At 41.1% G+C, this 13,104-nt stretch overlaps 1 protein-coding gene across 1 annotated transcript in view; it reads right to left on the bottom strand.

Annotated features, from left to right (window-relative positions):
* Positions 1-9,510: 9,510 nt before the first annotated feature.
* GUCA1C (guanylate cyclase activator 1C) overlaps positions 9,511-13,104 on the bottom strand; it is a 38,868-nt gene continuing 35,274 nt past the window's right edge. Inside the window, exon 4 of the mRNA XM_064644131.1 lies at positions 9,511-12,014. Within this exon, the coding sequence (XP_064500201.1) occupies positions 11,884-12,014 (131 nt within the window). The 3' untranslated portion in view covers positions 9,511-11,883. The remainder of the gene's footprint in view (positions 12,015-13,104) is intronic.

The following is a 13,104-nucleotide window of genomic DNA, read 5'->3' as shown; positions in this document are numbered from 1 at the left end:
GAGTCCTCAAACATGCTGCTGTATTCTCAAGGATTTCAGTATTCTTCTCCAAGGATTTTTGGCTCAATTAGTGTTGTGTGGCATGTACACCCATGTGTTGTAAAATTGACTTATATCCTACCCAGAATAAGGTGTGCTGGGCATCCTTCCACCATTGCAAAGCTTATAAGAATTCATGGCTAAAAGGTCAGTGGGCGGCACAGATATGTCTTGATTGTCTCAGACCCTGACTCCTGATGACTGTGAACTGCAAAATGAAGAGTTAAACCTATCTGGACTCATAGGCTTCAATTTTCTTTGGCTGGCCTGTCACTTTTGAGGTGCAAAAGACAGTTGCATTGCTGCATGGAGTTCTGAATTTTTGCCCTTCCTCTTTCTTGCACTCAACCGTTCAGTTGCTTTCTTCTGTGAGATCTCTTCAAGGATGTAGGAGGAAATTTCATATATGAAGAATACTTTAAAATTAAGATAAGGTCTTTGTGAAGGTGACTGAAGGACTGGGGTGCAGAAAATAAATAAAATCAAAAGGGATATGTAAAGGCCTGGCAGCTGGAGCTAGGGTAGAAAATAAAAACCTGTGATGCACTGGTAGGGGTAGCTTGGGTGCAGATGGATACAAGTAGGAGCAAGGCCAAGAGGAACAGGGAAAGCCTTGAAAGATTTCTCGAACCATCAACAGATGCACACAGTGTGGATGCTTGGAGGCCCTTTTCTCAAAGCAAGAAGGAGAAACTACATTTCTCTACTTGAAAGCAAAAAAAAAGACCAACCAAAACAAAACCAGCAAGAAGATATAAACTAATTCTTCCTATGATTTATCTGGGAAGGAAACAGTCAAAGTGGCAAGTGCAGAGCACCGGGTTCTGCAGAGCTGTTTTGTCCTGAGGCACCTTGCCTAAATTGACTTATCCAATCTTGCATCTAACACTCATGGATTCATAGTAGAGTACCCCTAGCTGCAGCTGTACACCTGTTGCACAAGCCAGTACGATGCTTCCTGATGGCACCTATGCTTAGAAATGCCCCATTTGAGGACAAGTTCCCAGCCTACAGTGTTATACCCCAGTCCTTCATACATCATTCCAGCAGCACCCCTAATGCTTATTGTGTGACTGAGCTCTGTGTGTGTTCATTGTGCTGCTTTGGCGAGGTGAATGCTGTGCTCCCCATCACTTAATCCAACATTTTGAGCATCACACAACACCATGCTCAGTTAAAGATTCAGTTTGCTTTTTGGCACAATTCAATCAAATAATTTAGAAAGAAAAAGAAAGTATTGCTTTGCACTTTTTTCTGCCTTACTCTTATGATGCATGAGGTTAAGATTTATTTGCTTAGACATTTCTATGTGATTAGAGAAGGTCTGGTAAGGTGGACACAGACCTATATTGTGAGGTGGGGAGTAAGATTGTCTCAACAAGGAGAAGGGTGCTGGGAGGGAGCAAAGAAGCTGCTAGTCAAGGGGTTGTACCTTTTGCTTATATGTTTTAAAGGTGATACCATACATGGATTAGCAGTGTGTGGGGAAACAACAGATGATGAGGAATCATTTACAGATGCAGAATAGGATTACTTTTAGAGGGGAAATTGGAGCTGGATTTATAAAGCTCACTATGTCCAGTCCCCATATTACTGCAGAGGTTGTAGTGAAATTGGCTGAACAAAATCTCCTTTAAGAAAAGTCTGTGATTGTTCAGGCTGCTCTATCTCTGCACTCTTTTCGGTATCACGGAAACATGGAGATTGATCTGTAGCCAAATACTAATCTCATAAACTCCATAAAAACTAACACCATCTGTGGCAATTTTTACTGCAAAATTACTACAACATGTGAAATGCATCTCTCAGTCTGATAAGCAGAGCCTTGTCATGGGAATAGTGTCACAAGGCCTCCTTGTACCATGGTTCTCATTTCCAGATGTCTCTGTTTTAGATATATAGGGAAATATGCTCTATTATATCTCTTTAGTAAAAAGGAAAGTTCATTTTCTCAGTGTGCCTTGAATGTCAATGCAAAGCAGAAATGAAAGAAATTAAAGTAAGCAGCACAAGTAGCACATATGTAAGTAAACAGTTTTCTCCATTGCAGAGCTACTCAGAAAGTACTTTCAGATGCAGAAAGCCATTTTTATCTGTCCCCTTCTGCTTGTTCTCAGGGTCTGACTCCCTCTCCCTCAAGCTTGCAGTAGTACTTTGAACAAGTAGAAGAAAGCAGAAAGGATTTGGAAGGGGGGAAAAAGCCACCTCAGCCACAAGCAGACCAAACAGTGGGAACAGGAGAAAAGACATGGACAAACAACCCATCATAACCCATTCATATCTGATTTTCTTGCTCATCACATAAATATTCCCTTCTGCCAGCAGCAGTCTGGCTTGCCACAAACATACTTTGCCATAACGACTTTCAGGAGAAGTCAAAGGGGAGGGGCTAGAAGGATTTTGATTTCAGGATTTCTCTTCTGTCTGAAATAACATTAGTGGACAAGGGAATGGCTCCAGATATTGTTTATGTGGATCCTGTAAAGATTTTGACATGGTGCCCTACAATATCCTTCTCTCTAAATTGGAGAGAGATGGATTTGATGGGTAAACTGTTAGATGGATAAGAAATTGTTGGGATGGTTGTATCCAGAGGGTAGTGGTCAATAGCTCAGAGTCCTAATGGACATCAGTGACAAGTGATGTCCCTCAGGGATCTGTATTGGGACAAATGTTATCTAATATCTTCACTAATGATGAAGGGATTTGAGTGCACCCCCAGCGAGTTTGGAGATGACACCTAGCTGAGCGGTGCTGTTGACACACCTGAAGAACAGGATGCCATCCACAGGGATCTGGACAAGCTTGAGAAGTGGGCCCATGGGAATCTCATGAGGTTTAACAAGATCAAGTGCTAGTACTGCACCTGGGTCAGGGCAACCTTCAGTATCAATCCAGGCTAGGGATGAACAGAACGAGAGCAGCCCTGGCGAGAAGGACTTGGGGGTGCTGGTGGGTGAGAGGCTGGGCATGACTCGGCCATGTGCACTGGGCTGCATCCAAAGCAGTGTGGGCAGCAGGTCAAGGGAGGTGGTTCTGCCCATTGACCCCGCTCTGGTGAGACCCCACCTGCAGTGCTGCATCCAGCTCTGGGGTCCCCAGCACAGGAAGGACAAGTTGGAGCAAGTCCAGAGTAGGGCTACCGAGTTGATCAGAGGGATGGAGCACCCCTTCTATGAGTAAAGAATGAGAGAATTGGGATTGTTCAGCCTGAAGAAGAGAAGGCTTTGGGGTGAGCCTAATTGCGGCCTTCCAGTACCTCAAGGGAGCACACAAGAAAGATGGAGAGAGACTTTGTATAAGGCGTGTAGTGACAGAACAAGGGGGAATGGCTTTAAACTGAAAGAGGTCAGGTTTAGATTAGATATTAGGAAGAAATTTTTTACTGTGAGGGTAGTGAGGCAAAGGTTGCCTGGAGAAGCTGTGGCTGCCCCATCCCTGGAAGTGTTCAAGGCCAGGTTATATGGGGCTTTGAGCAACCTGGTCTGGTGGAAGGTGTCTCTGCCCATGACATGATTGTAACTAGATGATCTTTAAGGTTCCTTCCAATCCAAGCCGTTCCATGATTGTATGATTCCATGATTTGTCGAACAGTTTCCACTTAACTTTTGTACCTACTGTTCACATTTGGCTTCTCTTCAAAGATGTGGCAGCATTTGGCATTTCTGGAGAGGAGGCAGTGAAGGTGACAGCAGAACACATCCTGTATCTGAATGGGCACGAATGTGCTTTCTGCAACAATCAAAACCGTCAGAAAATAACAAGGTAAGATTTATAATTGTGTTCTCCAGAGGCATTTACTAACCCTGACAGGCAGAACACATGTTTTTGGGAGCTTCCCTTCTTAGGGAGCAGCACTACACCTTTATTTTGTTTGACTTTTTATATCAGCTTTTTTAGGTGGTAGATCTCGTGTGCTAACCTTTCACTACAAGAACTTCCTCTCCCCACTGACGATCTAAGGAAAATCAGTTCCTAATTTGGGTCCTTGGGAATCTCACCATCTTAGATATAAAAAATTGACTGATAATTAAAAAGCTTAGATTTTTTGTGTGTTTTTTTTTTCATTACTTAGAAGATTACTAAATTATTATATTTTTTCCTAGAAGCTGATTGCTAACTGACACTGCCATTAGAGGCTGAGCTGGTGAACGGGATATGAAAGGGAAGACTGACCTAATTAAAAAATAAACGAGGACAAGGGAATTAAGATTCTCTTTTGATATAAGCACCCTTAGTATAATAAAGGAACAATGAAAGAACAATAAACCCAGGTTTAATTGCAAATGTTCAACTTTTTCCTCTGTTAGCAGCTTTTTAAAAGTGAGCTGTGTTTTAAATCTGAGGGGATTTGAAATCCTCCAGGATAGAAGCAGTTTGTCAAATATTTGTAATTTAAATAAAAAGAGAAGGAAAAGTGCAAACTCTTCCAATATTGTCCAGAACCATTAAAGCTATGTGCCGGAGGTATGCTGCCAGTGTAAAAAAAAATCCACATAATTTTTATTGCTTTAGGGACAGAGATGGAAGGAACACGTGAACGGATGGTAAGAATGAAAAGCTCTGCCTGAAGCCTGATGGGAGTTTAGTTTCTTTTGATACACTCAAAACTGTGTCAACCCTTTCCATGAATATTTCATTGGTTTTTAAAAGGGAAATGATCATGATTCTAATACATCACTTTTTTAAAAAAAGTGTTTTCAAAATACTTATTTCATTCCTTCCCTACATCCTTCTGCAATAGCCCACAGAAATGCTGTGCTACATAAAAGGTTAATAAGAGTCTGAATAAATCAAGAAGTTGATATATTCTTTAGATGTCAGTGTGAAGAAATTCTGTTCTGGTTTGCAATCAATGGGATCATTGACTTATATGGGACCACAAATGGATTGTAAGTTCATATTCATTTATCATTCTGAGTGTACTTTGAGTTTTCCAGGAAAGGTGAAATCTAAAAAATCTGTAATTGCTATGTATATTCAAAAAGCCAGAAGACTAGATGGCTCATGGGATAGGAGAATAAAATATTGACAATTTTCTCTTTACATCAGTTGCTCAGACTCTATTGAGAATTGCCATTCAGAGAACATTTAGTGACTTGTGAGGAAGAATTTACTGTGTTTCCTAAATGCCAATGCACCCATTTCTACCTTGCTAACTTGCATGGCTAATGAAAATAAGACAGAAACAATGAAAGGTGCTTTTGTTTTTCTGGATGGTTGAACATTCTCAGTGAATAAACAAAAGATATCTTGAGTGGTTAGTTCCGTTGCTATTTGAGAAATCAGGTGCAATACCACCAGTGTCTCTCCTCAGGTAGAAGAAACTGCTGGGCAGATTATCACTGTTTCAGATTCTTTATTTGTAACGTGGTTAATCTGCTTGTTTCTGTGTGCTAGACAATTTCAGAAGACAATTTTGGTTTGTACCTTTGCACAGGAGGTGATAAGTGTGTCTGACCACTTCGGGCTCTACCTTCAACAGTGTGTTGTTGGAAAAGTTTTGCAATTCCATTAAGGCATCAAGGAAGGCCAAATCTCAGACAGACCCTCAGATTAAATACTGTATACTTTCTGCATAAGGTTTTGTTGCACACTGGTAGAAGCAACTGAGTTGTCAAGTACTGTCCAAGGTACAGAACAGTCACAACACGAACATACCTCTCCATAGCCTTTGTCTCTTCTTTTCCTCTTTTCAGTGTTCTGACATTTAGACTTTGACTTTTAGACATGTCCCTTAGGGACAGAGATTGTCACAACATGATATCCCTTTCATGAGGCCTGATCTTTGCTACCTCCTCTCCCTTTTAAGGTTTCTCCCCCTGCTTCTTCTTTTCTGTGGTCTTTTTGGGTGTTATGTGACTCTGTCCAGACCTCCCCCCCAGCCTCTCACATCCCTGCATGGGATGTGAGTTAATCTTTGGTTTTTGTAAACAGTGCAGCTTTAAATGAGACAGAAAAATTCAGGCCTCACTTTCAAACTGGAGCCAGCATCATTTGATGGTTTAGCAATTTAAAAGCTAGTGTTCATTGCAGTGTTGTTTGTAAGCACAGTAAAAACTGCTTAGCAAGCTGTCTTAAATTTTCTTACAGCTTGTGGACTCCCCATCCCCAGAGGTGTTCAAGACCAGGCTAGATGAGCCTCTGAGTAATCTGTTGTAGTGGAAAGTTCCCTGCCCATGGCAGGGGGTTTGGAACTAGGTGATCTTTAAGGTCCCTTTCAACCTAAACCCTTTTGTGATTCTACTGCAGAGGAGGTGGAAATAGAATTAAGTAGTGACACAGGAACACTTTTAGAATTACTGTCCAAGTTATCTTTGATGGCTGAATCTTCTCTCACATGGCTGATGTAAGGCCAAAATCAGTGCAGGCCTAAGCAGAAGATGCCACTTTTCAAGTTGGTCCATGTAGTCCAACACGATATAGTTCCATTGAAGTTCAGCTGCTGGCCCTGCACAGGACAGCCCCAAGAATGACACCATGGGCCTGAGAGCACTGTCCAAACCCTTCTTGAACTCTGTCAGGCTTGGTGCTATGACCACTTCTCTGGGGACCCTGTTCCAGTGCCCAACCACCCTCTGGATGAAAAACTTTTCCTAATATCCAGACTAAATCTCCTCTGACACAGCTTCATGTAATTTCCTCAGGTCCCATCCCTGGTCACCAAAGAAAAGAGATTGGTTCCTGCCTCTCTGCTTCCCCTCATGGGGAACTTGTAACTGCAGTGAGGTCTCCCCTCAGTCTCCTCCAGGCTGAACAGACCGAGTGACCTCAGCCACTCCTCATATGACTTCCCCTCAAGGCCCTTCACCATCTTCATTGCCCTACTTTTGTGGTGATTAAAACTGCACACAATATTCAAGGTGAGGCTGCCCCAGTGCAGAGCAGAGCGGGACAATCCCCTCCCTTGACCAGCTGGTGATGCTTTGCCTGATGCCCCCCAGGACACGGTTGGCCCTCCTGGCTGCCAGGGCATTGCTGACTCATATTCAATTTGCCCTAAACCAGGACTCCCAGGTCCCCTTCTGCAGCACTGCTTTCCAGTGTCTCATTCCCCAGTCTGTACGTACATCCAGGTTTGGCTCATCCCATGCAGAATCTGGCATTTGCATTTGTTAAACTTCATACAGTTGGTGATTGCCCAGCCCTCTCATTTGTCAAGATCTCTCTGCAAGGCTCTTTGCCTTTGAGGGAGAGACTCGGAGAGCTACATGTACCATCAGAAGGTCTGGCTGGTTGGAGGCCTCTGACGTGGCTGGTGCAGGGACTCCAGCAGCTACAGGGGAATGAGCTCTGCAGTGTGTCAGAACCATACCTGAGGGAGTGTGCATTAGTAAGACTGGGGATAAAAAGATCTCTTTATGCCCTTCTTCACCAACTACTGGGTCTGTTCGCTGCCTCTGTTGACTGCTCCCAGATGGTTGGAGGGGAGACCTTTTGCTCACCCTGCCTGTGTGAACTCCCACATTACACCCTGTTGCCACTCTGTTCACCGTGCTGGCTACGGGACCCTTATGAGAGAGTGGGAACAGCTGACTCAGCCCATGCTGAGGGAGCCGCTCCAGGGCGAAAGCCGCCGGCTCCACATGGCTCTTGGCCATCTCCTGCAGTTTCCCTGGCTCTAGAAATTCCCCCTGCTTGCAGTGATTCCCTGCTCTGCTGTGTGATGTGCCTGCACTGGAGCTGTTTGCCTTGGCGAGGGACCATTACTTGTGGGGTTTTTTATGTCAGGTTTATAGTAACGGCAGGTCAAAAAGTACAGTGTAAAACTACATAGATTTCGTATTTTTTTTTTGAGTATTATACTGTATTTAGCAGAAGTTTTCAAAATGGCATTTAAAAATCTCTCCCTGATATCTTCAGCAAGTTCTATAATCATGCAAAACTTCTAGAAATCTCTCCAAGTAAATGGACATACGCCCTTGCACACAGGGAACTCCAGCTTTGGGTGTTCAGCTGAGTTTTTAGCTGTTATGGTCTGTATGGTACAGCTAATCTTACATAAGAGCAAAAATTAAATGCAACTATGAGATCTCTTCCACATCATGGCAAGCTATCATCCCATTTTGTCATGGATGCATGACTATAGCATAAGGTTTAATCCTGACTGTTAATGCTAATTTCATATCTACTAGAAAAGGCAATTTACTTGTGGCTTTGAATTCCTATATTCTCAGGAAAAAAAAAGTACCTATTTATTTTCTTAGCATATTGCGCCACTAGAAAAGGAGATAATTTTAGGACAATTAGGAATTGTTTGAAAAAGGGGACTGTCAGGCTAATTACTGCTAGCTGTTTGGATGCAATAAAGTGTAAGTTATAAGGATTTCTTAACATTAAAAGAGCTTATATTAGAAAAGAAACTATCAATTACCCTGTGGATTGGCAAAGCTCACCCAGCTACACAGAGTGAATTTAAAACCTGTAATTCTTTCCAAGGTGAATATGGTGACAAAATGATTAGCTATTCTCGGTGCACATCCATCTTAATTAAAGCCTACCCCCCTGTGATGATGATGCAGGCAGTCCAGCTTCTCCAGACACTCACAGCTGGTGTCTGCATCAATCTTGCTGACAAAGACACTTCTTGAGAGCATCTGCTGTAATGTCTTTTTTCTCCCATGTGGGGCTTCTGAGCAAAATCGCTCCCGCGGGCTCTAGCAGCCCTCAGGATCAGCAGCTCAGCACTGCCCTAAACCACATAAGTATTTGCTAAGGTGTGTACATAACATGATCCAGCACTGGGCTTCTTTTTCCTGCTGTCTATTAAACTAGTAATAGAGATTCTGATAGTCAGGTCAACTTACAGCTTACCCTTGTGACTACAAAGCAGGTCCAGAAAGATGAGCTGCAGCTTCACACTTGACAGGTTTTCTGTGTGCCACCTGATTCCACTGATACACTTGATGAGCAGCTGACAAGTTTATAAAAACAAGACCAATAGAAACTGTGGCCATGATGCATTTATCTCAAGCAGCTGTTTATCAAGTTGTGCTTAAGTAGTGAAAGGAAGCGAACTTAAAAAAAAATTATAAATTAGATAGACTCTTATGCATAGTCCCAAACATGTGGAGTTACTGTAGGTAAATAATTTTTGAAATTATGTGCCGCAGTGTTTACATTAAAGTGGAAAGATATTTGCTTCTTAATTACACAGGTTTATGCTAAATGATTTTTAGATTAAAGTGTAGAAAATGAGCATGTCATCTACACCTTTAAAATTTAGTTTAACAAAATATGGCAAAGAATTTCCTTATATTTATCATTTTTTAATGCAACACAACACTCTCCATGAATTGGTAATTCACTTCATATAATTACAGTTACACAGAAAAATTAAGCAAATTTAAAATGCTCTTTTTAAAATCCCTTATAAAAAAAAGTCAGTATACGTAGATAGTAGTCATTTTTCCAAGTCCATCACTTCATTAGTTTAAAACCAGAAGTCCAAAACACAGCTGCCCAAGCTGCTTAGATTGAACCATTTTATTTTACATATTGTAAAGGCAATTCTGAAGGACACCACCCTCATCAGCTTCAAATAGAAAAGCATTAGATTAAGAGAAGTGGCTTTCTGAAGTCTGGGTGTGAGAAAACTGATACTGACAGTGACATATTAATGTGTCAATGATGAATAAATACAAGAACTTAATATTCAAACCACCAGCAATCTCATACATCATTCTCTCTCTCTGTCTTTTTTTTTTTAAGGATGTAAAAGATTCAAATGTCAGAACTATAATGTCAGGACTGTTTATAATGTCAAGTGATGCATATGGCATGCTCTTACTATACCTAGAACCTGGGATAATAATGGTAGATGATGGAGTACATTTCATTTGCAGTGGACATGGATTTGAAGGGAATTTGGAAGAAAAACATTTTCGTATTGAAGTCTTAAAAATTGTTTTGTTCAATCTGCACCAATCCTTGCACAAATTACTTTGTATAAAACTGATGCTTCTAACAATAACTAATATTAGTGTGATGCCTACAGGGCACTGTCAGCCAAGGAGAACTTAGTCTTATAATATAGTAATTTGATAAAACTTGTTACAGACTTGAGAATCAATCCCAATAGAACCAGAAAGAACTATAATTTTCCTTTTGCAGATATTTCATGCCATTCCATCTCAGCTCATAGAATTAATCTCATTATTTATAAAGTAAAGTTGTGTTGTTTTGAGCCTGGTTTCCTAAAAAATGAGGAATATGTGATCATGCGTCTGCAAATGCCTTCCCTTCACTCCTGACAGCTACCACCTTCAGAGACAATTGCAACCTAGTTTGAAAGGAGGTAAAATCTCAAAGAAACTCAATTGCTAAAAGCTTTCACCCAGGTATCTGGGCAGGACAAAGATACTTAAATTAGTACTCCTTGTCAGGGAAAGGCTGTCTGTTTTGGAGAAGCCAGCAGTGTCATAATTAGGGGTGAGGCCAGTGAAAACAAATTGTTTTGCAAAGGAGGACATACAAGTCAAAGGACACAAATCTCTTGGAGTGCTTGGAAAATGATTTGGGTTTTAGCTATTCTTTGAACTTCTAATTTTGCTCTAGAAAGATAAAAAATTTAATTCCAGCACTTTTATAAAAGGTTAACTTGAAAGAACAGTAACGGAACCCTGAAAGAAACATCAAAATATCACATTATTTTAATTTACGGATGTAATAAAATCAAGAGTTGTAGAAGGCTTGTTAAGGATGATACACATCTTGGGAATATTAAGCTGACTGAGGTGTTTCCCAGAGACTGTAATTCAATTTTGAGTACTGATTAGAGCAAATGTTAGATTAATACAAAGTAGGCTTTGCTCTTAATTGATCTAGATAGAACCCAGTCCTACCTAGAAGTTTGTGTCCACCCTTTAGGAAGTAGGGTTAAAAACCCCAGAATTAAAAGAAGAAATTTATTAACTCTGTGTCATCTAGAAAGGTTGCATTTTGTATTATTTTTATTATTTTATTGATTTATCTGAACAGAAGAGAATGTGCTGGTTTCAGCTTGGATAGAGGTAATTTTCTTCATAGTAGCTGGTATGAGGCTGTGTTTTGGATTTGTGACCAAAACAACATTGATAACACAAAGATGTTTTCATTACTGCTGAGAAGTGCTTGCATAGCATCAAGTCTTTTTCTGCCTCTCACCCCACCAGTGAGAAGGCTCGGGGTGCACAAGAAGCTGGGAGGGGACACAGCTGGAACAGCTGACCCCAACTGACCCCAAGGATATCTCACACCATATGGTGTCATGCTCAGCATATACAGCTGGGGAAGAAGAAGCAAGGGAGGGAATGTTCAGAGTGATAGCATTTGTTTTCCCAAGTCACCATTATGCTTGATGGATCCATGCTTTCCTGGAGCTGGCTAAACACTTGCCTGCCCATGGGGAGAGGTGAATTAAGTCCTTGTTCTGCTTTGCTTGAGTGCACAGCTTTTTCTTCACCTTTTAAATTGTCTTTATCTCAGCCCACAAGTTTTTGCACTTTCACTCTTCCCTGTCCCACTGGAGTGCAGTGAGCCCCCAGCTGGGTGGTGCTTAATTGCTGCCTGAGGTTTAATGTCAACATGCTCATAGAGACCAAGTAAGTTACTTTTACTGCATCAAATACCTTTTCTATTATAGGCAGCCGAAGCTGTTTTTTTTCCGTGTGGCTGCCACAGTCATGAGCAAGGAAAAGAATAAAGAAAAGAAAAGGAGATATATGAAGAGTGAAAATTGTTATTCCTGGAGCAGGCTGCTCGCTATTGCCCGAGCAGGATTTAACAACATCAAGCTCTCTGAATATATCAAATATTATCTTCCTTGAAATGATGACACAAAGGCCACATCTGTCACTGGATCCTTCAGACGCTGTTCCTCCTGCCGTTCTGTATGACTTTGAGTACGTTGGAAAGGTCAAAACTTTTCGAAATCAATTCCATTAGGTCCTCATCGCTTTCCACACCGTTGATAAACTCTTCCAAAGTCAGTTCCCCTAAAAGAAAGAAAATACTCCTTAGGAACTGAGAAACCCAGCAATCATTCTCCATCCAACACAAGGCCATTCATGCCAGACTGAATCCCTTAGGAAGGTTTCTGTTCTCTGCTGATAGGCAAATGCAGGTAGAGCATTTGATAATGTTTTCCTACTTTGCATCAGTCAGATCCTAGAACTCAGACTCACTTTTTTTTATGTTAAAACAGGTCAAACACAACTTTCACTGAAGTCTGAGACAATTGTAAGTGCTCATAAATGTGTGTAACAGGGCACTAATGGAGCCTGTATCGAGGCTGAATTTAGATGTATGGACCAATTCTCAGTGAGCTAACTGGAATTTATCCTATATCTGGTTTTAACAGAGATTAGAGTGTGATTTGCTGAGGATTACTAGGCATAGTACCTGTGTTGACTGCTAGGATTATTTAGAGCCATGATCGGATATACTAAAAAAAACTGGCTAAGTGGTTTGATTGGATAAATTCTTCCAGGGAACTGAAATGGTCATTTAGAGTGTGATTTTTTAGGCTCATGTCAAAATCAGCTAATAACTTAGAAGGTGCAAGACAACTTTAAAATCTCTTCTACTGAAAAATCAGAATACTGTTTTACTTTGAGAAGGAAAAACAAAGCTTGGTTTAATAAGAAAAGCTTGATTCTTTCCTCTGAGAATGATTTAAAGTTTCTTGTGAAATTCACAACAATGAATGATTTCTCATTAAAATAAGAAATGACAAAAGGCCAGCAAAGGAAAATAGCTGGATGAGTTAGGGTCCCAGGGTGCAGGGGAACAGGAATTCAGGTCGTGTACATGTCTGGTGAATGCTTAGCTGGCTGACTTTTGGCTCTTTTCAGGTTTTAGTACTACCTGTAGGGATTTTTTTTGGTGGTTTTGTTTCTGTCCATGGCAGCCTTGGAAACTTCACTTGATGCGAAAAAGGAAAACGATCAGCATTTGAAAAATGTGAAAACCACTTTCTACCCATAGTCAGTAAAGGCTGCTTTCTGTTTAGTCACATGTGTCCTTGCTACACCAGTGACAGGCTCATATAAAGAGGAAGGACATAATTTGACAGAAGTCCTGTCT

The sequence above is a fragment of the Pseudopipra pipra genome, chromosome 2 (genome assembly GCF_036250125.1).
Source record: "Pseudopipra pipra isolate bDixPip1 chromosome 2, bDixPip1.hap1, whole genome shotgun sequence".
NCBI classification, from domain to species: Eukaryota; Metazoa; Chordata; class Aves; order Passeriformes; family Pipridae; genus Pseudopipra; species Pseudopipra pipra.
This window is presented reverse-complemented; position numbering and strand designations above follow the sequence as displayed.